Genomic DNA, 26,226 nt, shown 5'->3' on the forward strand with positions numbered 1-26,226 from the left:
CTGGGGAGAGACAAGTTTTACTGAGCTACAGTACTGACAACAGATTGAGTACCATAACATATCAAAATAGTCTTTCTTTCATCAAGTAATACAGATTTAACTGTGTTTAATTCCCTTGTGTTTGATTTTCTCAACGAGATTTATCAATCAATAATGAGGGAAGGGAAGCTGATCATCAGACATGTTCTGATTTTGTCCAAATAGTGAGAGCGCCTGTAATCGAAAATCACGCTCTCCGATTGGCTACAGTTCAGATTAACCGCCGTCACTCTTCACAGATCTCAGCGCTGATTGGATCTGATCTGTATCCCCGCCCTCACTTTACCCCAACCCAAGCCTGCAAGCAAGTAAACGTTAAAGAACTAAGAAATTGCGCCATTCACGTACATGTTACGCTGTTTTTACGCCGGAACCGACGCCGTGGCTTTTCGCTCTACGAACTTGTCGTTAGAGATTTACCTCTTGGCAGCAGGTGAGGTCAAATGCAGAGGAAAGGAGCGGAAGAGCTTCGCTGACAGGTGGAAAAAATATTTAGCTTTAAGCTAAAAGGGAACAAATGGACGAGAATAACACGGCACTGACGGAGAGCCTCATAATATGGGTGAGTTTCTTGTGCTTCGTGCTTTGTGAATGTGTCGCCGGATACAAGGAAACCGAGGAGGCGTTTTCGCTTACCTGGGTGAAGGTGGTGGAGGTGTTAGCGACACTTTTCACCAGCTGAGGGAAAATGAGACGAGGTCGTCAGTTACAGTAACAGCAGCTGTTCTACGTCGTTATTACGGAGATTAGCTTCAGACGTAGCTGCTAGTCATTTAACGGGCAGGGGCTCTGCGGGGACACGGTCAGTCCACCGGGGACGACACGTAGCTCAGTTCGGTGAGGACCAAGGAGCTAATGAATATAAAGTTAACAATTGGAGCTGCAAAGACAACCAGCTCCTTCACTGTAGTTTACCCTTGCCGTGTTCCGCGTGATAATCCCATTAACCGGCAGATATTTGCGGAATGTGGCTCGTTGGATCGATTGTTCACATTATGTAACTGATTAAACGGAGCTAACGGCAGCGAAGCACCGCCGCTCACCTGAGGCGCAGCTAGCTACCGGAGCCGCACCTGCTCTTCTTCGTGGGTTTTGTCTCATGAGTACCATGTCCAGCAAGTACCACTGAGGAAGAGGTTAGACGGAATTATTTCACCGGGATTTCGTGAGGAAAAGTACCAATAACACAGTATAAAAATGCTCCATTACGTGTCCTGCATTTAAAATCTCACTTAACCAAAGGCACATAAGTATGAGCATCGAAATATACCTATGATATACTTTTTCAAAAGGGGTGATTTGAGAAAAAAAATACTGCCCTGTAACTGGTGATGCATTCATGTGTACCAGTTGATAAAGGTGAGACTAATTTCAGCTGCTTTACATACTGCAGGGTGATGCATGTATGACATCTATCAGCAGTCTGAATCTGCAAAGTAACTAGTGATTAATACCCAATTCAAGTACAAGTGCCTCAAAATTGTAAGAACAGTAGTGGAGGAAATATTCTTAGTTACCGCTGGAAGTCAGACTCATGACTTTAAAAGTTGTCCACGCTCCAATTTTAACAATAGATATCAGTGTCTTTAAATGGTGGTTGTCTCGTTTTGGGCTTTCAGTGATTGATTGATGTTTTTCACCATTTTTTGACATTTTATGCATCAAAATAGGCAGATTCATCGACAATTAAAATAATCGGTAGTTGCTGCACGGAGAAACCTTTGTCTTTGCCTGGCTGTGGTGTCTTTGCCACCTCTATCTGCAGTACAACCTGTCATCCCACTCTCCATCAGCGCATCCCTTCCCTCTCTCCTTTATTAAGTCTTCCCTCGTAGCTGTTCAGATGCAGGTGCAACATCTCACCACGTCTGCAGTGTTGTGGAGAAACTCTTTAGTAATCGCTCGGTTGATGCAGTGTTTGTCTGCACGTCACCACCTCCCTAACATGTGTTTATTTCCTTCACTCTCCTCATGATGATGCTGTGTTTTCTGCCTCTCAGCTGCAGACCTTCAACACACCTGCACCCTGCAGCACGGTGGGAGAGCTGACCACTGGAGCAGCAATATCACAGGCACTGCATCAAATGTGAGAGAACATCAGTGAATGTAAATAAAGATGGACGCCGTGTCTGCACTTCCTCCCACTAGGATTTATGTCCTATTCTGCAGCCAGACACCGGGGGCGCGATGAGATGTTCTGGAGGAGCTGTCACGTTGTCCATCTTTATATACAGCGCAGTCACTGGAGAACACACACACAGAAACACACTGGAATACAACATATAGGCAACATCTCATGCCTGGTACTTCATTTACATAATAGAGGCACATTTGTTGGGATAATTTGTTATTTTATAAGTTTATCTAAAACAATCTGTACTGTGCACCATGTAAATATTTGCTAAAATGCAAAAATAAAGAATTTTGTTTGTCACTCAGTCACAGTTAATCTCTAATACTTTTTTCTTGAATTGACTTTAAAATCCTTAAACATAAAACCTATTGGACTGAGTGATAATCACATTTCTTGGCCCATTTTATTTCTATGTCAAACCATTTCTTTCAGACAGCAGAGTGTTTTTAAATTCACCAGTGGGTACGAGTGTTGATTCATACACGAGGTCTCTTGTAGAGAAAAGAGAAACCGCTTTCTTCTCCGAACCTTGAGAGTTCAAAATGCAGCAGAGCTACGGTAGAAGGGCACATTGTGTTATGAGCGAGTGGAGATTCGAACTCTTTCTATGGGAAAAACTCTTCAGTTTACTGTCACTGTTACTCTGCACCTACTCGCACAACCCACAGCTGAATGAAAGAGCACTACTGTTTTTTGGGCCTTTTTAAAACATCTTTCTGCAGACTGTAGGAAATAGTTGTCTTTAGTAAAAGGTGGCTGAGGGAAAGTTAACTGCAGCATTTCATATTATCCAGAAGATTTTGACCTTGAATTTTCCAGTTAACTGAGAAGTCATGTGTAGATGAGCAGTTGTTCCTCTGTGTGTGTCTGTTTATGTTGTGTGCTGCAGAGACCCGGCCTGGTTCAGTGACGGATGGCTCAGTCGTATCAAAACCGATGTTGAGGATAACTTGAGGCTGAAGGTACAGAGCAGTGCTGTCCTCCCCGTCTCTTTTCTGTCCTCTCTGACTTCTCTCTTTGTATTTTGCTGAACCCCTGTGTGTGCTAAATCCTGTGTTTGCTTCAACCTGGCCAAACTGTCCCTAACACTGACCTGCTGCCTGCCCCAGGGGTGCTGCTCCTGGCTTAGCCTGCACCCTGACCCCGCGCCCTGACTCCTCTGGTGAAATGTGTACATGTATGTCCAAATGTGTTCAGCCATATGTGACGTAAGAGCACGCCATTCTGTCTCCCTCTGTTTGGCTGTGACTGTCTCCCTGTTGCTGTTTCTTTCCTCCCCAGTCGACCTTTTTCACAAAGGCATTTTGACATGTCACAGTAGGACAAGCAGAGGTGTAAATAATCTAAAATGAACTTCAGTTTACTTTTTCTACCATGACAAGTCCAAATGGCTGCTGTGAAAAAGGCTTACTGTCACTTTTGTACATATGAAACATCTTCATTTTGTCACCGCATGAACATAAATGGTGTTTGCAGGGAAACTCTGTTGTTCAGCAGTTGTCTTCGTTCCCATTATGGCTGTAAACTAAGCTCATAGCTCTTCACAACCTTGTGTGTGTTCTCAGTTGAACAACCTGAAGAAGATCCTTCAGATGATGGTGGATTATTATAATGAGGTAGGTTGCGTCCGTGTACACACTGTTCTCCCTGTGTTTGCACAGTTGTGACTGAGAGAGGGAATCACTGTATGTGAGGGTTGGACTCTGTGTGTTCATTGGATTCTTGTGGGGGTTGTAGTATGCACTGTTTATGTAGTGCAGAGTCCCAGGAGTGTGGGGTGTGGCTGAGATCAAAACAAGCATCCAGCAGCTCGCGCCTGGTGCACACATGCCATGAAGAACTGAAGCTCGGCAGAGTTTTATATCAGTTTTGCTAAATCAACACATGCTGGAAACATTTTAATTATGAATCCTCTTAGTTGTAGCAAAACTCTACTACTGCAGATGTTTACAGGGTTGTAAAAATAGTGCAGTTTGACCCACTGATTAAAATACAGGCACAAAACCGGCAGTTTTTGTCCCTTTTCTGAAGAAAACAAAACAAAAAAACAACAATAATCCTACTAAGCTGTTTACTTGGCCAATGACAATGAATATTCCACTGATATCCCTGTTTCCATGCAGCCGTGCACACTCTGACCAACAAACACAGCCTCCCCCTTCCATTCGTTCCTTTCATTTTTGACAGTTTGAAGGTTTGTGTTGTGATATTTACATATATCCAAAAACATGTTGATATCCACATCTTTCATAATGTTTAAAAGCAGGTCTGTTTCTCCTTCCGATCAGAAATGTGGTCTTTTCTTTTGTGCGTGCGTCTCAACAGCAGCCTTGCAAGCTGTTGCCGCACAGAACTGACCGTAAACAGGAAAGAGGCCTTGTGTTGCAAACTGCTGTAAAAAAACCCAACTGAGACACACTATATCATATAGAATATGTATCATATTCAGAAAATTGTCGTATTGGGAGTGATAGTGGCATATTAGTGTGCATGTGAACGTACTGACTGTAATCTGTCTCTGCACCATCAGGTCTTAGCTCAGGAAATCTCAGACTTCCCCTTACCAGATCTGGCCCTGGTGGCAGAGCATTCAGACCCCGTGCAGCTGGGGAGGCTGCTGCAGCTCGTGTTGGGCTGCGCTGTCAGATGTGAGCGTAAACAAGGTATGTGGCTGCGAAGTATCACTTTACATGTGCTGCACAGATAGAAAGGGAATTGTTACATCAGAATCCAGATCGGTGAAGACAAACAGTGTTTAATTATTGCCCTGCCAAGCTGCTGACAAAGGCAGAGCTCATCAATGGGAAATCAATGACCGCAGTGTTACATTTGGAAGTGGGGCACAGATGCTGAAAGATGAGAAACAACACGGTTAATGTTTGTCATCGATGAATCTCTCTCATTCTGCCGCCAGAATACATTCAGATCATCATGACCCTGGAGGAGTCTGTGCAACACGTTGTGATGACAGCCATCCAGGAGGTCAGTCCATCCTAACACCAAGCCTGTCCCTCACACAGAGTAGAGGTAGTGAAAATGTCCAGAAAAGCTTGGAGGAGAAGTTGTATGTTTTTCAGTAAGTGTAACTTGTCTCAAAGCGGCAGTAGTTGTTGGAGGTGGACAGAGGGTGTGTGTGTGTGTGTGTGTGTGTGTGTGTGTGTGTGTGTGTGTGTGGGAAAAGATGTTGAGGCTTTGCAGTTATTATGATGATGTGACGCATAAATCCAGTGACGTTTTTCCTCCCCAGCTCATGAGTAAAGAGACCATGGCCCCATTTGGAGCAGAGCTGTCAGGGGACACAGAACAGCAGGTCAGTGTTATTACCACAGAGGCTCACTGGGAGAGCTTCTGTTGGTGGGAAGCTGCTCTTTCTCTCTTTCTCTTTCTCTTTCTCTCTTTCTCTCTCTCTCTTTCTCTTTCTCTTTCTGCTCAAATTCTCTGCACTGAGTGAATTTGGCCCAATTTTATGATCAATATGTGTTATATAAGAAAAATGACACACAGTTTGTTGGGATTAAAATTTAAATCGCTCCAAAAGGAACAAATCCATCAAGTGTGCATAGCACTCCACATTACTGTAATATCTATTTTCATTTGCAATTAGTGTCTAAATATGTTTTTGTTTTATATTTCTACTCCACTGCAAGTCAGAGGGAAATACAGTTCAGAGAATTAATTGGAAACTAAGCGTTAAAGTAAGTTTTCATGCTAAAATTCTAAACATTTCATGGTTTCAGCTTCACAAATGTGAAGATTTGCTGCCTTTCCTTTGAAGTATTTATATATAATTCATAAAATTACCTGATTTATTTTAGATCATTTTGATGTTTGTCGTCTGTTGGTTGGACAGAACAGGCAGTGTGAAGTTGTTGCTTTGGGCTCTGAGAACTTGTGACAGCATTTCTCACTTCTTTCTGAGTTTTTACAAACCAAACAATGAATTAGTTGATAAAATAATCCGCAGATTAATCCACGATGAAAATGAATAATAAGCTGCAGTCTCATGGCTCACCCTCAGCCAGCTACAACAGCAAAATCCTGCTTTTACTTTCATGCATGAGTAACGATCTACTGAATCCAATGATAGAATACATAATATTATAACAGTAACACGAGGCATTCTTCTGCATTAAGTACATTTTCCTGTTTATTCTTACATACTTTACTAAAGTAATATCTTCAGTGCATGACTTTTACTTGTATTGAGTATTTTTACAGTGTGATATCAGTACTTTTACTTGGATCTGAATACCTCCTCCAGCACTGAGAGCTGAAATCCTGATTGTTACTGCACAGTGCAGCCCTCTGTGCATCAGTTGATTAGTCCTGTGTTACAGTGTATAACTTATATGAATGTACATGTTAGTTAATTCTGCTTTTGCTTCATGTGTCCAGCTAAAAAAAGCCCTCGAGGACCTCACTGAACTTCTAGCAGAGAAGGAAGCATTGGCCCAACGCTGCCAAGAGCTGGACATGCAGGTGAGCACAGAGCTTATACACACACACACACACACACACACACACACACACACACACGCTTGAGTATTTTATTTTATTTTTTTTCAGATATGTTTCAACAGGATTCATTTACAGCTGTCTCGCCTCAGTGGCTTCTGCCAATATTCAGATCTCCATGTCTACACACACTCATACACACATGCATGCCTGTGGTACAGTATAAACAGGAGTTGTGTAATTTGCTGTAATGCTTGCGTCCATTGTCTGGAGCTGCTGTGGCAGAAAGACTGTGGGTTCACAGTCTGGGCTCTGCTGGTCCCACTGTGGCAGCCAGCTCATGCTCTGCCACTGCTAGAAGGCCTCGCTCAGCACTGTGCAGGCAGGCAGACGTTAGCACAGGCACTGATCTCCTGTTCAACTGGACTCTCGACAGATTTGATTTGTTCTGTCTCCAGTGTTGCTCGTCTCTCGCCGCAGCGAGGTAAGTCCAACATGGCCGAGCGTTCGGCACAACTAAACCCATCTAAACCAGCTGCTCAAATGTTTACTCTAACTCCGCTAACAGATGGCTCAGTCGGGATCCAGTTTGAGACGAGTCACGCAGAGGACGTGTTTGAGTACTGTGTGGGATTATTCCTTTAATTCACCCAGGAGCATCTGTCTGTCACAATAACCACGTTGTCGCCTTCTTTTGGTCTACGTAAGAGTTGCAGTAAAGTTTATTGGAAAAGACAACGGAGTGAAAAATAGGGCTGGAAATAATTCACAATAATTTTTTCATTCTTGTGATAATAATCACATCTTATCATTTTACAAAATTCTGACGTCTAATTCTATGATTCCAAGCAGACCGTTAGTTACTGAAGTTTCCTTGCGTTTCAGTGCATGTATGTGGAAGATTTGGCATTGACTGGGCTGACCATGTTGTGTTATATATGAGATAAAGATTGTTGTTTTAATATGATATTGATTTCAACCATGGAGGGTGTTGTATTGTATGCAGGACAAGTTAGACACATTAGTCACGGACTAATAGTCCAGTACGCATGAGGGAAGTGATGGTAAGAAGTGAAACTAACTAAGCGTGTATTAACATGTTTGCTTAAAGTGCACTTTGTCTGTGCACTGCTTCCAGCATGGATTAACTGCACTGTTTGCTTTAACAGCGGGGCGAGGAAGAGAGCTCTCTGTAATGGAAGGGGTGTGTCTTTGCTTTGCATGACATAATTTGCTAAAGACCGATTTAACATCACAGATTCTTCCTGCTGACGACTGTATTTTTTGTTGTTCGTACATTAATTCACCTTTGTAGAAAACTTGCGAGAGTGGGTCTAAACCTTATTGTACCCGGACAGGTGACTGTTCTTCAAGAGGAACGGAACAGCTTATTGGCTGAGAATGACGTCCTAACAGACCGAGCCAATCAGCTGGACTCGTTCGACGACCCAAGCACGCCCTCAGGGAGAAAACACAGCCAGCTGCAGCAACAGGTGGAGGCGCTGCAGGAGGAGAACTTCAGGTGCGTCGCTTTCTGCTTAAAGGCGCTGCAGCAGCCTCACCGCGGTTGTAACCATCTGAACGATTAAACGTGTTTGCCTCTTTTAGGCTGGAGGCCGCAAAGGATGACTACCGGATCCACTGTGAAGAGCTGGAGAAGCAGCTGATTGAGGTTCAGCACCGTAATGACGAGCTCACCAGCCTGGCAGAAGAATCTCGAGCTCTTAAGGATGAACTGGATGTTTTGAGGTTTGTGTGGATGAGCGCACTGCAGCAGGGTGATCGGCACAAAAACAACTGTGAAAACAGGCTTTCTCCAAGGAGCAGCATACGAACATCTTTTGTTGCCTCCTGATGAGAGGCCAGCTGGGTGGAGAGGGAAGGTCGGCTCATGATTAGCCCCTCTTGTCTTGTTGAGGGTGTGCTAATCAGTAAAATTGTTTTGTTTGGTTGGAACAAAAATCTGCATGCAGCTAGCGCTTTGCTGCCTTGGGTTGACTTCTTGATTGAGTACAAAAAAAAAAAGAAGCAGGAAAGCAACATCAACACACGATATAATGTGCCAATAAAAGGTACAATACCTCAAAACTGTAAATGATTCAGTTGGAACAGCTATACATTACATACTTATTGGGGAAGAAGCTAAAATTCACCTGTGCTAGTGAAGATGAGGAATTAGAGGCTAAATAGAGGAAATTCTTCTTCCTGATGCAGCTTGGTGTCACAGCTATTTATCGATGTTTCTGTATTTATTTTGTATTCATGTGTTGTAGGAACTGCTCTGATCGGGTGGTGATGCTGGAGGCCTCAGTGGAAACGTACAAACGTAAACTGGAGAATCTCGGCGATCTGAAGCGGCAGATGAAGCTGCTGGAGGAGAATAACATGACCTACATGCACAACACCGTTAGCCTGGAGGAGGAACTGCGCAAGGCCAACGCCGCCCGCGCACAGCTGGAGACGTACAAGAGACAGGTGAGTGATACGCAAAGCATGGCTGAAAATGAAAGCGAAACTCCAACCTAAAACTCTCATCTTTTAACTCATGCAGTAAAGATTTGATTTCTTTAACACTTTCCCCCACCATTGACAAGATTTTCCATCACTTATGGCAAAACGCTTCCCCGCGATTGAGGAGATATTCCAGCAATCCATGTTTTTTTTGACATATGGTAGGGGGTGCTGCAGGATAGAGTTTGTGCTCATAATTATGTTAGCGCCAAAGACAATGGAAAGTATTTGAAAAACAAAATGCTAGCTGCAACAGACAAAGTGGAAGTTATATGCTACAATAAATAGTATAAATCAGTACCCGTGAAATTATATAAACAAATACTGAATGAATGAAATGAATGAATGAAAAGCTTACCTGGTGCTAACATACTGACAAAGTGACAAACTGTGCAAAAATGCTGCAAAAAGATCATTAATACACTGAGATGATGGTCAGGGCCAGATTTGGGAACAAGCAGGACTTTTCTATTACATATTTATTGGGCCATAATGAGAGAAGGCCTAAATTATGGATGCATAGGTTTTATGTCTGCAGCGGAAACCAACCTTAAAAAGCTGGATGCTGATCAAGCTCAGACTCTGAATTTGTAGTGGTGCATTTAAAACATCACCAGAATCTGCAATGCATGGTGAAATGGGGGAAATGCTTTGAAGAATTAGGAGGGTCAAGCTTATGTGGACATAGTCGACCACACCCTGCGAAGGCAGTTTGGGTTATTAAAATGACAGCCAATGGACGTGCAAGTACCATTAAGTAAAGCAGAGGTAAAAACTATCATAAAGGACTATATGAGCAAAGCGTGGCAGGAATCCACAAAGAGATTTGCAGCTGCACAAACTCTCTAACCTGGCAGGGAAAGTGTTAAAGCTGATAAGCAGAAACTCAGATTGTGGTGATTATATTTGATGCCATCTCTTTAAAAAAATCATGCATTTAGTGCCGCATCTTGTCTAATGTGCGTTCAGGTCCAGGAGCTGCACAGGAAGTTGTCTGAGGAGACGAGGCGAGCGGACAACCTGGCCTTTGAGATGAAGAAGCTGGAGGAAAAGCAGGAGACTGTGATGAAGGAGAAAGAGGTGCGGCGGCTTTTGAAGTGTTTTTTTTTTTCACTCTAGCTGCGGCAAACACTTCACTGACGTTTGGACTGTTTGAAATCTCTTCCCTTCTGCCAGAGGATCATCATGGAGAGAGAGTCTCTGAAGGAGATCAACGAGGAGCTGCGATGCACTCAGGCTCAACAGCACCAGCTCTCTCAAGCAGGTACCTCACTGGAAAGTCATATTTGACTGTAATGACGCTGCTGATCCACTTTGTTATTCTAAAGTGCGCATTTGCTTTGTGTCATGTAGGGATGCTTCCTTCTGGCAGCCCCAGCCACGACAACCTGGCAGCTGAATTAATGCCCATTGAGTACAGGTAATAGATGCTGCTGCTGACAGCGTGGACTTGACTTTCTGCTGCAGTGTGTGTGCGTGAACGCTGCCTTTGTTCGTGTGATTGTTCAGAGAAAAGTTCATCCGGCTGCAGCATGAGAACAAGATGCTGAGAGTGCAGCAGGAGGAGTGTGAGAGGGAGAGGATCGCTGCACTGCAGACGCAGCTGGAGGAAGCACACAAGACGCGCAGTGAGCTGGACACCGACAACAGGTGAACAGAGCTCAGCTCGCTCTGGAAGTCAGCAGCAGACGGCTGTGATGGAGGTTCTTTTTCTCCACAGTCAGCGGCTGCTCTGCTGTCGATGCGTTTTAGCTACGTTATGTGCTGATGGTTTGAGTAGAACTCCTTTTTTAACGTATACTGGTTTTTAACTGTGATCAATCTGCAGACTGAGTCGAGAGAGGATCAGTGAGCTGCAGCAGCAGGTTGAGGATCTCCAGAAGGCTCTGCAGAGTCAGGCGGCCAAACCCGATGATGTAAGATATTTATTAATCCACCGCCAGGGAAATTTGAGTGTATCAGTATACACACCCAAATTGCCAGTGCTTGTGGCACACTCACACTCACACTGGCACCAATGCAGAGGAAATGTCTTGCACAGTTTATCTTATCAAGCTTTGTGTTGGCTGAGTTTGTTTACGTTTTCAGTCAAAATGTTAAACTGATTCAGAGCCATTTAAAATGTGTTTGATTTGCAGATGTAATCTTTATATTGTATTCGTAGAGGCTTTACATTTTCATCTTTGTTTTTCTAGTCAAACCTGAAGCGGAAACTGGATGCACACATGTAAGTGTGAATCAGTTTAGTTAGTGTGAGTCAGTTCTTGGATAAACGTGGAGAGGTGTAAGTCTCCTTGTTCTCCAGTAGAGGGAGGTAAAGAAACATCACTTGTGTCCTCAGGGTCCAGCTGAACGAGGCTCAGGATGAAATCATGAAGAAGAAAGAGCTGCTGGAGGACCTTCAGCCTGACAACACTCAAACTTGTAAGTCTCACATCTCCAATCCGATTTTGCCAAAATGACACCACAAGTGCAACCTCAGGAGTGGGAAATGTAGCTTTGTAACACATCAGAACACGACAACGCAGTATGGCTGAAGTGAAGCCTCATGGTTTCTTCCTTGTCTCTCAGCCTTGAAGCTGGATGAGCTGATGGCCGCTCTGAAGAAGAAAGATGATGACATGAGGGCCATGGAGGAGAGGTACAAAATGTACCTGGAGAAAGCTCGTAATGTGAGTGATCAGAGTATATTTATCCTTTTATCTTTGCATTTTGATCTGCCCATTTACAACTGCCCTATCCTTTCCTGCTCGTAGGTGATCCGAGCGTTGGATCCTAAGCTAAATCCAGCCACCGCTGAGATCCAGGCTCTGAGGAACCAGTTAGCAGATCGGGACAAGCAGATGCTCAACCTGGAGGTTAATCTGAATTTGACTCATTCAGCATTTTTGGCTAGAGTCTTCTTTTAAAGGGCTGTTTTTTAAACTTAACTCATTTGGCCGATTTTGCCTCTGTAGCGTCAATGTGAGCAGGCCAGACTGAGAGAGTATGAGGAGAAGCTGATCGTCACAGCGTGGTACAACAAGGTATAATGAAACCCTGGCAAGTTATCTGATTTACATCCTACCTTTACCTTTACCTACCTTTATTCATTACTGACACCCGGCGTGTACTGAGAATGTGTCTGTCTTCGCCCTCAGAGCCTGAACTTTCAGAAACTGGCGATTGAATCGCGTCTCGGTGGCTGCACCTCCTCCGTGGTGTCCCCCGCCCAGTCCTTCTTGTCCCAACAGCGGCAGGTCTCGAACGCACCACGCCGGGCGCTTTCCATCAGCGTGCCTGCCACTACCTCCAAGTAGACCTTGTCAGAGAGCCAAATGTCTCACCTTTGTCCAGTTAAGGGAAAAATCCCCCACTCCCTCCCAACAACGAGCACTCAAGTGACCTTAAACACATTTGATCTCAGCGCTTCGGGGAGGGGTCATGGCTGAGCTGAGTGAGATCGATGAGCACTCGCTTATCAGACTCAACCCAGTGGGTCACCTGCCTGAGCTTATAGCACACTGTCACACAACACGCATGCTCCAGGCTGACCTCTGCATAGAACACGAGCCCACAGCCTGTGTTCACCTCGCTAGCTAGAGTAGCGCACACTGTCCCAAACATAGACTTAGAGCATATCTCCTATCTGCCCCGTTTGCTTTACAAACTGCACACTCAGCTGAACACTCGCTATAATCAATTCAGCCCTCACTCTCTCTTACCCTGTCATGCTGTGTGCCCAGAAATGAATGATTTTATTCAGAATCATAGCCCATCACATCATATATGTGAATGTGATTTTAAAGAGGCTCACTCAAATGGTAAAGCCTTCAGATGATTGTTGACGTGTGGAAATGTGCACCATCACACTATGCAGTTTGAGGGGTACTGATGTTGTCATTGAGCAGACTGATGGAAAGACAAACGTGCTTTAGAAAATGAGTGCTACATTTGGTGCTGGCCACCAACTGCTTTTAAGCATCGAACGTCAGTCACTTACAATTTTTTTTTACTAAACTGGATCATCATGAAAAGCTGTGAAAATCCTATGAATCACATTAAGTCAAATCAACCTCTGAGGTGCTGCAACAACAAATCCTACACAAGAAATCCAGGACGAGTGCATTAATCATGTACTTTCTATACTCCTACAGTGTGATTGGACTTCCTCACTGGCAGCATGCTCTAAATGAAAACTGGCAGGCCTTTCTATTCACTGATTATCTTGAAGCTTATTTAGTAGTAAGTAATTAAGTCTATAATCTATGAAGTTGTACAGCTCTAATGTAAACATGATTTTAACACCAGCTTCTGATCCAAACGTCAGAACCAGGTTAAGCTTTCTTACAGTATCTGCAAATTGTAACTTGAGAATTTTAATTGCTGTAGTCGATATTGTATTTAATCACAGACTTGTTTTCGGGCGGTTTATTGACGGTGGAAGCTCAGAGTGAAGAGCGCTGTAGAGGAGCAGGTGTTTTCTTTGATATTGTGGGTTATTGGCTGTCTGGCCTGAGGGAGTCCTAAGTTAAAGTGCACTAGTTTCACGACATGAAATGGCTTTTGATTGCCTTGTCACTCTATATGTTTGCAATAACACTAAAGAGGCATTTTATCATGTGTTTGTGATCCATTAGATGTGTGTCAAAGCGCTTTTATTTTCCTTTGCAGTGGATGATTCTTGTAGACCGCTGATTTAAAAGCTGTGTCATTTCTATGAAAACAAGAAGTACGATCAAACGTAGCACAGCACAGAAACTCCATGTGTAGTGTTTTATGTTTGTGTATACATGAAGAAAAGTGAGGAGGGTGTGATGAATTTTCAGGAATTTAAGGAGTTAAACATTTTCAATCTTTTGGTTTTCTTGTGAACAAATAAATTCTTTTTCTAAAAGTGTGTTTTACATTCAGTAGCATCAATCTCAGTCTGGGTCCAGGGATGAAAAACACCCAGAACAAAAAAACAAAATAGAGCTTAAAATGATGAAATGTATAATTTCAACACTGTCCACAAGTCATGTGACGCACACAGGTGTTTATTTACAGGTGAGTCCATGTCATCAGCTCCTTCACGTGCGCATGTGTAAAGCAGCTAACAAATCAACCCCATCAGGATAGATCAAACTACACCTGCTGTAGGTGTGCAGTCCACAGCCTGAGGGACAGTGAGTGAACTGAACACACATTCATTAAAGAGGATGTTTATGTAGTTCACACTTTGTACGTCTGCACGTCCCTTTCTCATCTACGCGATATCAGGAACCTTGAGGGAGTTTCCTCAAATTTCAAAATGTTCATAATGTTCTACAAAAACACTTTTCCGACCATAATTCAACACCATAACTCAGGAACAGATGGGGAGATTGTGACCTTATTTCACGTTTGTTCGGATACTGAATTGGTGACACTAATCGTGGGAGCTTACCTTGAAACTGTGCTGATTGTGTGGATCTGCCGGTCACAGAACAGTGTCCGTGTTGGAAAAACGATAACTCACCACAGTCATACATGAGATTATGTGTTGTGGTAGAGTCTCCACTGGACTGCTTAAAAGTTTAAATGGCATTGATAAGAAAACTGACCACAGTTTGGTTTTACTGTAGCACACAGTCCAGAGTAGAGATCAGATTGCAGGGCTCAGCGGGCTTTGGCGTAGATCTTAAAGGGGTACGGTGTGCGCGTGGCTCCAGTGATCCCTTCTGTACTCAGCTCAACCCCATCCAGAGTGGAAAAATGAAATTTCTGAAACAAACTGACGAAAAACAGGAACAGCTCCATTCGGGCCAGGCCTTCACCCAGACATGCCCGCTTTCCTGGAGAAACAAGCAGAAATGAATGAGACTGAAGGCAAGCTCAAAATTCAGTCATTATCAGACCCATCAAATGTGAAAGTTACCTGCAGAGAAAGGTAAAAATGCATCCCTCCTCACAAACTTCCCTTCAGCATCCAGGAAGTGTTCAGGGTTAAAGGTGTCAGGCGTTTCCCATTCATTCTTGTCAAACAGCACGGAGGTCAGGTTGGGCATCACAGAGGTTCCCTGCACAAAGAGACGGCAGTCAATTTAGGACTTTTTATACAAAAAGACAAGAGGTTCAGCGATGGTGCAGCCACAGTTTGTTTACTATCAACATGTCAGTTTTCTCAGAGTTAAGAGTTGAGGTTTTGGCTTATGTGGATAAGCTCAATAAGAAATTTAGATCCCCCGGTGTCAAGGATTTCATGTTTTGCAGAAAGGGCTTCCAGACTGTACGTAAGGTTTTTCAGGAGCTTTCTGTGGAGCATTTTCTCCAGCTTGATTCGGTTCAGGACCTTTTGATCCAATCTTTGAATGTAGGAGGTGAGAAATGATTCCATTTCATAACAACAAGGGGCTTAACCAGCAAGCCAGTGAGGGCCAAGGCTTTTGCAATGAACCAGACGGATTATCGTCCCAGGAAATGCCAGAAGTCGCTGTACGTGGATTAGGAGTAATTGTTATTCCATAAGCAGTCTGAAGTGTGTAAATATATTTCAGTGGGATTAAGCCAAAAGCAATAACGAACCCTGGCCTCTGCGCACACTAAATACCTTTTGTAAACAGCGTCATCAAGTTTTGAAAATGGGGAATGCAAGATAAGTCGTGCAAAAACACAAAGAAATGAGGCTGTGAACGTTAACTGACTTTTCCCACACTGACATATTTCAGACACACAAACTACATAAAACTACACATCAGCTTTCTAATAAACACATAAGTGACACAACTGGCGGTTTTGATTCCCAAGCTGCTGCAGGCTGTAAGTAGATGCACCTTTGGTATGAAGAATTGGCCCAGTGTCGTGTCCTTGGCGGCCATTCTGAGTCCATTGAGAGGAACAATGTTTCCCATCCTCTGGATCTCATGGATGACGGCGTCAGTGTAGGACAGGTTGGGTCTGTCAGCCATGGTGGGCTGGCGGTTCTGTCCGATCACTCGGTCTATCTCTGCCTGCACTTTGTCTGGGAGGTGAAAAAAAAGATTTATCTGTCAAAGTGACCATTTGATCTGAAACATGTTCTTTCTCTGCCATCATCTATTTCCTGCTCTGGGAGTCTTATCTGAACACCCACCCTGGATGTGAGGGCTCTTGATGAGGTAGATGAGACCCCACTGCAGGGTCTTTGAGGTGGTTTCACTACCAGCCAGGAACAGATCCAGACAACACAGAACCAGGTTTTCATCGTCGAAACCCAGTTGACTGTTGCGCTGTCAGGCAGAGCGGAGAGAGAGGTCAGTATGTTTTTCTAAGCTTTTGGTTCTCATATATAGTGACTGATTGTGAACACCATACTCTCTCCTCTATCAGGAAGGTGTCGATGTAATCCCGTGGGTTGCTGGGGTCCAGGTCCAACTTGTGCCTCTCAATCTCTCTCCTGATGGATGCCTCCAAACATTTGCAGTTGCTGAAGATGCCATTGTGAGGCCCCGGCAGGCGTTTCATCAGTGCTGGGAAGGCATCATAGAGCTGTTTGGAGAGGGAAAGGGGCTCACATTGTTAACACTTTCAAATGGCAGAATGACAAATCTGCATTGTTTCCAAAGTCAGTTGCACTTTCATACTAGCTTTTTTGAATGTGTATCCAGAAATTTAAATGGATAAAGCCATGTGAGGTTGTTTGTTGTGTCAGAGCATCTTACTAGAGCCCATATGGAGCCTTCCAGATAGGCCATCTCAGTCAGGTTGTTCAGCATGCTCTGGAGGTTGTGGTCGCTGTAGTCAAACCGTCTCCCAAACACTATCTGGCAGATGATGTTGGCTACAGCGCTGTTTAAGAGGGGCGCAGGGTCAAATGGCTCACCTGAACAGAAGAAATATCTTCAGTCGCAGTACACTGTGTATTTTTGCTTCTCATCCTGTTATATTTTGTTGTTTTTGCCAACCTTTCTCCTTCTCCATCGCCTCCTGCAGGTGACGACTCTCCTCACAGATGCTCTGCTCCATGGAGCTTTTGGCAAGACCAAAAGTACGCAATGTGGACATGGCAAAACGTCGCTGTCTCCTCCACACGTCCCCATTACTGAAAAACAGACCCGCTGACGCAGAGAGAAACCACATGATGTTACTCATGGAGGGATCAGGAGGCGCGATTACTTCTTTAACACTGATGAGCTGGTATGTGTGCGTGACTCACCGGAGTTCCCTGAATAAATCCGGGTCACCATTGGGCTGTAAGGCCGGTCCACAAAGTTGTCAGCTTGTGTCACTATGGCTTCCTTCACCATCTTCCACCCAGACACAAACACTGTTTTGTGTCTTCCCAGGCGAATGCAGAACACATTCCCATAAACATCAGCAAGCTGTGGATGCAGGAATAGAGAATAAGTGGCCTGTTGTTTAACATGTGACTCTGATAAGATGCACTGACACTGACCAATCAGCAGGTTTTCAGCATTGTTTTCTACCATAAACATTTTAATATTCTGTTGGAGCACATTCTAACTGAATTTTTTAGGACCTGTCTCTAGGCACACTAAAACAGGAGATTCACTACTGAATATGTAGATTTTTCGTAGAATTTTAAGAATCGCAAAAACACGACTGCATAATATGAAAATTCTGTCATCTTACCTTGGTTAGGTAAATGTGAGGCTGCTTAGATTCAATGCTGAAGATGTTTCCTAAAAGAGGGAGAGCTGGTGGTCCTGGTGGAAAGTTAGGTGGATCCTTTTTGTTCAGAAAAAACGCGACAAGGAGGACGGCAAAGATGAAAATCAGCAAACCCTTCACATCAAGCCACAGAAACAAATCACACAGCCACATTGTGAAGCAGAGGAGAAGAGCAAGGGACTGCGAAGGATCATCAATTTCTAGTTAGAGATGGGCTGGTACTCTGCTGACTCACAGCTTATGTAGACACAATGATCAATGTGTGAGAGTGGGGACAGCCCTCCAATAACAAAACACAGGCTAAGAAATTGCTAATAACTGTTCCAATCTTTCACACCATAACAAAAGGACATTTTAAAGGGCAGTGAACAAAAGTAGCGCAGCCATGCACATCAGAGGTTAATTTTAGACTAAACTTTTCTCTGATATGTCAGCCTCTGTCAGTCAAACAGTACATAAAGTAGTTAATTTCCCACTAATTGCGGCATGTAAATTCTGCCCGCCTCTTATTATTTCTCACCTTAATGCAGCAAGTAGATCACCAAAAATATGCAGATTTGTGCAAAAGTGTGATGACACTGTAGAGATTTCTGTCTGGGATAACTGAGTAGAAGCAAAATTATACCGATGATGGTACACAAACTGCTCCTGTAACAGTACATAGACTTACGTCAACATAGCATTATACCATACTACAGGCTAGCTAGCTAGCTAACTTGACTAAATTGGACATAGTGTAATATGTGGTTAGATAACTTTCTAATTAAGAACTGCTAATTAACAGTTTGCCGGTGTAGGCTATCATGATGTGTTTGTTGTAACATTAAAGTTTCATCTGTCTGATCATAGGTTACTGTTATATTACCTTGAGCTTTAAGCAGAAGTGAGCAGCATATCTATAGAGGAGGGTAGTTTCATTTCTTTCTCATACTCCTTGCATAGTTCCATTTCCCAAGTTGGGAAGTTGTTCTTCCTACTTCTCTGTGTTAATGAGCTTTTAAAGGTCCAGTTTGTAGGATTTGTTGGCATCTAGCGATGAGGTTGCAGTTAGCATCCACCTGAGCACCCCAAAGCATGAAAGATGCTTTTTGGAGCCAGTGTTTTTATTGTTTTTATGTGTAACGTTATGTATGTTATGCTGTACAGCATGCATTGGTGCCTACTGTCATTCTTGTCAGTACCACTAAATGCCTCTGAAGTAAGATGTTTTTTACTACTAAAATTTAGTCAGCTAATTAGTCACAGTTAAATTGATGCAATAGTAATTAAAATAAAAACAAACAACGAATTATATACAAATTATTTGTTGCTCCCAGTTGTTTGTAGATAAGTCACCAGCCATGAATGTATGTCATGTTGTGTTTTTAACAATGACTTAATCAAGGTTTGTGACACAAATCAATTAATAATTCATTACTTATTAACAAATGTGTTGAAATCGTTTGTTAATGATTTCATTTCATTAACTAATGGCTTATACATGACATAACTGATCATCATTAATATAGAGAACATTTAACCAGTACAGGTTGTAATCTTAAAGAATGTATGTTCATGAAATCTTGCATGTTGTCATTAACAAATACAAGGACAAAGGGAACATCTTTTAAGCAGTGTCTGTGAAGATTCTCAGGTCATCCAGGTCATGATCCAAGGAGGGATGTATCAAAGGGCAACTGGACTTGGTCGGAGAAAAAAATGTTTTGAAACATAGAGGCAGAGACAATAACCAGGTCAGTTGTACAAGAAATGAAAAGCTGACACTGAGGTTTTCTCTCCCAAAGTGTTTTGTTAGTCTCATCTGTTTCATAGTTGGATGTAAAGTGGTTGAGTGAGATGCGGCATAATTCAGCGAGCCTTGGCGTAAACCTTGTAGGGGTGTGGTACACGTGTAATTCCAGTAATTCCTTCTGTACTCAGCTCAACTCCATCAGGAACTGAGAAAGAGAACTTCTGTAGTAAACCGACAAGAAACAGGAACAGCTCCATCTTGGCGAGGCCTTCTCCGAGACACACACGTTTCCCTAAAGAGTCCACAGGAAGGTTTAAGAGCTCAGGATGACACTTATATTCTGGTTGAGGTTGTGCTAAAGATTGAGGTGAATGTGGTTTACCTGCAGAGAAAGGCAGGAAAGCTTCTCTCTTCACAAACTTTCCCTCAGCATCGAGGAAGTGTCCCGGGTTGAAGCTGTCTGGAGTCTCCCATTCAGTCTTGTCGAACAGCACAGTGGTCAGGTTGGGCATCAAGGATGTACCCTTAAAAAAAAAAAACCCATAGGTTAGCGCCATGCATTGCTGAAACAACACAACATTACTCCAAAACTTTCAGGAGATAATTAAGACTTAAAATGACTGTACTAAATGCACCTTGGGTATGGAGTAACCACCCAGTGTTGTGTCCTTGGTGGCCATTCTGAGTGCACTGAGAGGAACGATGTTTCCGACCCTCTGGATCTCGTGGATGACGGCATCAGTGTAGGGCAGGTTGGCTCTGTCAGCCATGGAGGGCAGGCGGTTCTGTCCAATGACTCTGTCTATCTCTGCATGGACTTTATCTAGAAATACAAGAAAATCGAAGGAATGGGCTTGTGAGTATTGCTTTAAGACAGACTTGAGAAACTGTGAAGCTCTCTGTTCATTTCCTCCAAAGGTTGCTTACAAATTAGGATGATTGAAGGCAACATGTTGCCTTGAACTTTTTCCTGTGCGGGTAGTAAATGAACATTGCGACAAAGAAAACATTTATCTGAATGGTTTAACTGCTCTGTTACCTCAAAGGTTTATCCACGAACTTGTAGATGTGGGGATCAAGTCAGGATATATAATGCCATTAAATGCCAATAAATATTTTTTGTAATTTTTTAAAAGAGAAAATGAGGTATACGAACAATCCCTACCATTAGCTATGGTAGTGGCATGACAATGTTGGTTGGTCTGTCAGACTGAAATATCTCAACAACTATTGGATGGCTTGATAGGTAGAGTCCCACAGAGCTGCTAGCATGGCTGTATACTCATTTGGTGTTCTTTCCATGTTGTGTCAATTGACTGTATAAAAAGCAGTGGATGTAGGCACCATGATTTCAATCATTGTTTTTTGGAGTGCCATTTTTAAGCCTCGCTATGTCTCTATCTGATCTAGTTTGGCCACCAGTTCAGTCACCCCTGCTGGCCCTCAGAAAAAATGCAAGTTCATATTGCATCCACTTATTCTACTGTCTATGGTTGTTTTTCAGGTAGCTCATTTTTGCGCCTAGTGTGTCACCTACCCTTCACATCAGGGTGTTTGATGAGGAAAACCAAAGCCCACAGCAAGGTGGTGGATGTTGTCTCAGTTCCAGCCAGGAACAGATCCAGAGAGCACAGGGCCAGATTGGTCTCAGTGAAGCCCAGGTCGGTCTCTTTGTGCTATTCAGAAATGCAGACAAGATACAGTTGATTGACAGCGGGGCCTACACAGTGCAGTGTATACAATATTATTTTGTTGTTTTTTTTTGCCTAGTCCTGCCACTCTGTGCTGTCATTGGCTAGTAATCATGTAAGTGCAATGCAGTTGTTCAAATACTTTTTCCATTTCAATGATGAAAGTGTCAATGTAGTCCCGGGGATTGTTGTAGTCCAGGTCCTTCTTGTGACTCTTCACCTCCTCTGTGATGAAGTCTTGGAGTGTGTTGAAGTGGCTGAACAGTTTGTTGTGAGGACCTGGCAAGTGTTTCATCACTCCAGGCAATGACTCATACAGCTATTTGGAATAAAGAAGTAGATGAGAGAAACTTTCACTCACATCATCTTTGGTGACAAGTTATGAGCACGACCATTGGCCTCTCAGACAGTTACAGATTGGCTCCCACCAGAATGCTGTCTCTGAAGCCACTAGATATGGCTGACTTACCAGACCCCATATAGAGCCCTCCAGATAAAGAACTTCAGACAGATACTTCAGCATCATCTGGAATTTGTGGTCATTGTATTCAAATCGTTTCCCCATCACCAGCCGGCAAATGATGTTGGACACAGCGTTGTTGAAGAGGCCTGCTGGACTGAATGGTTCACCTGGAGGAAATGAGTCCACTGTTTAGTCAATTTGCTGAAGAGCTGAGGCGACCAACCAACTGTATTTTATTCTCATTGTGTGCCACCTTTTTCCTTCTCTATCTCCTCCTGCAGGTGTCGGATCTCCTCACAGATGCTCTGCTCAAGGCTGTTTTTGCCCAGGCCAAAACTACGTAAGGTAGACAAAGCAAAGCGCCGCTGTGTCTTCCATATTTCACCATTGCTCATGAACAGACCATCTAGACACAAATATCCAGAGGAAAGAGGGTTAGTGTTTCAGGGGAAGTTATTTCTCTGCAGCATGAGAGAAAAGACAGAAATGTGTATACCTGCGGTTCCTGAGAAAAGTCTGTCATTTATTGGACTGTATGGTCGATCCACAAAGTTCTCGGCTTGTGCCACAATGGCTTCCTTCACCATCTTGTATCCAGACACAAACACCATCTTGTCCCGGCCGAGGCGGACGCTGAACACATTTCCATAGATGTCAGCCAGCTGCAGACAATACATGAAGGAACAGTGATGAACCACAACACATTTCTGCATCATATGGACTTTTGGATGGCGAACAAATGTGCGACCTGTTGTGCCACGTGCATAGAGATCAGAATATGCATTTATATTTACAATTTCACCACCAGATGTCAGTATCTGCTATTAGTTTCTATATATTCAAATTCAGTCATTAATTCAGTCAAATACAGATGCACATTTGCAAACTTTAAGCTGCAGTACATTCTCAAGGTGAATTAATAAAAAGTATTGAATGGCTTCCATTTCATTTTAGTTCATTGCCAAATTAAATATGTTATTGTTCACATATGCCACTATTCTGATAGGAATTGCACAATACTGTGATGAATCTTGAACTGTATGTTCAATTAAATTAATCAGATCAATCAAATTTAAATGTATTAGAATGCCACAATAAAATTTACACTTTAAAATGAAAATATGCACAGCAAAAGTTAATGGTGAAACAAAACTAGAAATCACTTTTAAAGTGCTTTAACAATACAAAAAGATACTGATATAAGCCTTTAAAAATGATATCGCTTTTAATCTTTGATCCTGAAAGGTTACAGGCACTGTAAGGTGATACCTTCTTTGTATCAATCTTTACCTTGGTAAAATAAATGTGTGGATGTTTCTTGTCCACACTGAAGATATTCCCAACAAAGGGAAGAGGGAACGGTCCTGGAGGAAAATCTGGAGGGTTCTTGTATTTGAGGTAGTCTGCAGTTAGGATAAAAATAAGAATAAACAGGAATATGGCCTTGAGGTCAAAACTCAGTAAAAAATTATAAAGCCACATTGTTGAAGAGAGTTGAACCAGCAGCAGGAGGAAGGTCTGAGCTTCTCGAGACTTTTGTCCTCCTCACTTATAATACCTGTTGTTTCATAAACTCTTTATTTACAAAGGGCCTTGTGATAGTTGTTCTTACATAACACACCTCCTTTCATAGTGTAAACAGAAATAAACCAACAATACAAAGTGCAGTGGGAATAAAAGGCATCTAAGTGATCCACTGTGCTGTTAATGCACCTGAGTCACTTCAAAAAGATTTTCATGGGTGATGGTAGTTGTTGAACAATGAAGAAAACATCTCCCATCATTCAGTGTTACATCGCAACCTCATCTTATGTTATTGTTTCCATTGAGAGACCTGCAGCGACAGAAATTGCAGTCTGTGCGTTTAAGTTTGTGAAGCTCACCGTTGACTCCCTCTATGTTGTCGCCATTTCAGCAAAACCCTAACTTCTCTAAACTGTCGCTAAAAAATTATGGTTTGAGTGAACAGCATTGGAGGATAAAGCGATGATTGCCACCTCAATTAAAGGCAAAATCAGAGAATTTCATGGTTTCTCGTCTGATTTTGTTACTTTGTCTTTGGCTTCCTTGTTAATAATCTGTGAAAATGACGGAGACATGGCTTCAGATGAAGATACAAGGTTATGTGCACACAGCAGAATAATTTTTTTATTCAGTACTTACAAAATCAAGGGCGCTTTATTTCCAGTTTCTCCAGTGAGGATTTCCAAAGGTAACTACCCAACTTGTCCTAGATACAAAAGCAAAGAAGGAACATTTATGCATCTTACATGGGCATGTGAAAAATAAAGAAGCTTTTAGATAGCGTCATACCTTCACTCAGACAATGACAGACGCAGAGATTAATATGTGTATTTGAAACTGAGGATTTGATTTGTGTGTCAGGCTTTGATTTTATGACATGAGGCAAGACATATGTAATTACTCTGGAGCCTTTGCGTGAGAGATTGTGTTGTGATATATGAATGCATAATAGATCATGCGCTCATGTTGCTCAAGACTAATGATCAAAACATGATTAGCTTTTTACATTATGTAACATTTGATGGCTCAGCAGTTTATGAATGTCACAAATTATTGACCAACTCAATAAATTATCTGAGATCCCACAGAGGAAAGCTTTTCAGACCAATGATAGATAAATACCGTAGATACCGAATCTGTACAAGTGTGTTTAAATGTCTTCACACAGAATAAGAAAGTAACACTTCCACAGTAAACTTTGAATAAGTGTAAAATAACTATAACATTAGTAAAAAGCTGTTATTTGTGACCTTAAAATCCAGGTAATCTCACACAGGTGTACTAATGATATATGTGTAAGGCAGGTTTCCCATCAGGTGCATCAAAGCTACCAAGAAATACAGCACAGACAAGCATCGTGTTAATAGCTGTGCCCTGGAAAACAAGTCATAAAATGTTGGCATCAGTTGTGTAGAAGTAATTTATGAATTTTATAGCTTGTTATGCTTCCCTGGGTGACTCTGGCTGTACTCCTTTACCTTAGGTATGAAGTATTCTCCCAGTGTGGTGTCTTTACTGGCCATTTTAGGTAATCCCAGAGGAACAATATTTGCCATCTTTTGAGATTCACGGATGACAGCGTCCATGTAAGGCAGGTTGGGTCTGTCGGTTAGGTTGGATTGACGAGACTGTCCGATCACTCTGTCTATCTCTGCCTGGACTTTCTCTGAGATAGGAAGTCCAGAATCGCAGCTACAAATGGCAGCTCATTGGATGTCAAACACTTGAAATAAGACCAAACCGTCTATAACCTTCATAGGAATACTCCTTTGCTTAATGTGATTGATGAAATACCAACCCTGTATCTCTGGGTAGTGCAACATGTAAACGAGGGCCCAGCGTAAAGTGGTGGCAGTTGTTTCTGTACCAGCCTCAATCAGGTCCAGGGTGCAAACTAGCAGGGTTTCAGTATTGAAGCCAGCCTGGGATCCTAATTTTTCTGGCAGTGCATCAGCAGAAAATGCTTTTATTTTATAACACTGCACACAGAGCCATGCTTTTATCTAATTTTTATTTCAGTCATAGATGGATGTTTGTTTTTTTTCTAGAGTTCTACTTCATTTTTGATAGTGATAGCTGGAGAGTGACAGGAAAGACAGTTTACATAGACTTACATTCATTTCTTGGAGACTTACCATAACCTTAACCTAAACCTGATGGTTTATACAGTATTATGACTTACATATTGACCTTATAACAAAGGCGAGTCCCCACAATGTAAATAATACACCTATGTGCACACGTGCGACACACACACACACACACACACACACACACACACACACACACACACACACACACACACACACACACACACACACACACACACACACACACACACACACACCTACCTTACTGTATTTTTTGCACTTTTATTTTGAAAACTGCGCAGGTTAACCAGAAGTCTTATCTTGATATCAGTCAGACTGTCAGTGATTTATTTTTACACTATTGCAGATACTCATTACTTTCCCCGAATAGAAGATAACATTGTAGGCTGTAACACTTTCTGCATTTTGAAGTGAATGAATGACTCTGATGATAGAGGAATCCCACAGAAAGAAAAGGCAACATTTCACAGCTGTTATAAAATCATTCAGACAGATGACAAATCTAGTACATCATTCATTCAAATAGAAAACAATGGCAGCAATTGACATCAATAAAAAACAAATTCAACCACACTGTTTGGTCTACACAGTATCAATAATATATTTTTATAGAAGTATCCCTTGTGTTATTTAACCAACTTCAATGGACCCATTAAACAAACCTGAAACTGACACTTTGTCCTCATTTAGACTTTAGCCAACAACACAAAACAAGCTCAGCATTCATTTACAAAACAATAATAAAAAAATAATAATAAAAAAAAACATGGTACACACACTGGGCACACTCATAAGATTAGTCAGTTTTCACTGTTCTTTTATTTTGTGGACCAAACAATAAATTGATGAATGATGAATCTAATCTGCAGATTGATGGTGAAAACTGAATTGCAGCACTAACTGTTTAGGACAGAAATTTACATGTGTTGGCCTCTGTTGAATCACATTTAGACCAT

General features: G+C 42.4%; 3 protein-coding genes across 3 annotated transcripts; 1 reads left to right on the plus strand and 2 right to left on the minus strand.

The window, feature by feature from the left end:
• Positions 1-394: 394 nt before the first annotated feature.
• hook1 (hook microtubule-tethering protein 1) lies at positions 395-14,018 on the plus strand. The gene is made up of 22 exons (XM_070960613.1): positions 395-601; positions 2,040-2,125; positions 3,063-3,135; positions 3,739-3,789; positions 4,704-4,836; positions 5,088-5,155; positions 5,421-5,483; positions 6,569-6,652; positions 7,987-8,150; positions 8,237-8,377; positions 8,902-9,103; positions 10,109-10,219; positions 10,316-10,403; positions 10,493-10,559; positions 10,649-10,789; positions 10,968-11,055; positions 11,335-11,366; positions 11,481-11,563; positions 11,711-11,811; positions 11,896-11,997; positions 12,097-12,165; positions 12,280-14,018. Exons 1-22 carry the CDS (start codon positions 557-559, stop codon positions 12,436-12,438), a joined length of 2,151 nt encoding a protein of 716 aa, XP_070816714.1. The 5' UTR covers positions 395-556; the 3' UTR covers positions 12,439-14,018.
• A 740-nt stretch (positions 14,019-14,758) lies between these two features.
• LOC139329947 (cytochrome P450 2J1-like) lies at positions 14,759-17,904 on the minus strand. The gene is made up of 9 exons (XM_070960614.1): positions 17,711-17,904; positions 17,274-17,439; positions 17,023-17,175; positions 16,780-16,940; positions 16,433-16,606; positions 16,212-16,347; positions 15,913-16,100; positions 15,018-15,159; positions 14,759-14,934 (listed from the first exon to the last, which is right to left on the minus strand). Exons 1-9 carry the CDS (start codon positions 17,900-17,902, stop codon positions 14,759-14,761), a joined length of 1,488 nt encoding a protein of 495 aa, XP_070816715.1. The 5' UTR covers positions 17,903-17,904.
• A 1,693-nt stretch (positions 17,905-19,597) lies between these two features.
• LOC139329953 (cytochrome P450 2J4-like) lies at positions 19,598-23,117 on the minus strand. Its single transcript, XM_070960620.1, has 9 exons — positions 22,926-23,117; positions 22,132-22,297; positions 21,889-22,041; positions 21,642-21,802; positions 21,315-21,491; positions 21,019-21,157; positions 20,117-20,304; positions 19,864-20,005; positions 19,598-19,773 (listed from the first exon to the last, which is right to left on the minus strand). Exons 1-9 carry the CDS (start codon positions 23,115-23,117, stop codon positions 19,598-19,600), a joined length of 1,494 nt encoding a protein of 497 aa, XP_070816721.1.
• Between the last annotated feature and the right edge of the window lie 3,109 nt (positions 23,118-26,226).

This window comes from Chaetodon trifascialis, chromosome 4 (assembly GCF_039877785.1).
Source record: "Chaetodon trifascialis isolate fChaTrf1 chromosome 4, fChaTrf1.hap1, whole genome shotgun sequence".
In the NCBI taxonomy this organism is placed as follows: domain Eukaryota; kingdom Metazoa; phylum Chordata; class Actinopteri; order Chaetodontiformes; family Chaetodontidae; genus Chaetodon; species Chaetodon trifascialis.

What these genes read in the sequence shown, in the direction of transcription:
- LOC139329947 (XM_070960614.1), bottom strand. Translation starts at nt 17,902, where the DNA reads ATGTGGCTGTGTGATTTGTTTCTGTGGCTTGATGTGAAGGGTTTGCTG. An exon ending in CAAGAGCCCTCACATCCAGG is followed by an intron (nt 16,101 to 16,211) that starts GTGGGTGTTCAG and finishes TTCACCTCCCAG; the next exon opens with ACAAAGTGCAGGCAGAGATA. An exon ending in GCCAATTCTTCATACCAAAG is followed by an intron (nt 15,160 to 15,912) that starts GTGCATCTACTT and finishes CTCTTTGTGCAG; the next exon opens with GGAACCTCTGTGATGCCCAA.
- LOC139329953 (XM_070960620.1), bottom strand. Translation starts at nt 23,117, where the DNA reads ATGTGGCTTTATAATTTTTTACTGAGTTTTGACCTCAAGGCCATATTC. An exon ending in GGAGATAGAGAAGGAAAAAG is followed by an intron (nt 21,803 to 21,888) that starts GTGGCACACAAT and finishes CATTTCCTCCAG; the next exon opens with GTGAACCATTCAGTCCAGCA. An exon ending in GTGGTTACTCCATACCCAAG is followed by an intron (nt 20,006 to 20,116) that starts GTGCATTTAGTA and finishes TTTTTTTTTAAG; the next exon opens with GGTACATCCTTGATGCCCAA.
- hook1 (XM_070960613.1), top strand. Translation starts at nt 557, where the DNA reads ATGGACGAGAATAACACGGCACTGACGGAGAGCCTCATAATATGG. An exon ending in GATGAACTGGATGTTTTGAG is followed by an intron (nt 8,378 to 8,901) that starts GTTTGTGTGGAT and finishes CATGTGTTGTAG; the next exon opens with GAACTGCTCTGATCGGGTGG. An exon ending in GCCTGACAACACTCAAACTT is followed by an intron (nt 11,564 to 11,710) that starts GTAAGTCTCACA and finishes CTTGTCTCTCAG; the next exon opens with CCTTGAAGCTGGATGAGCTG.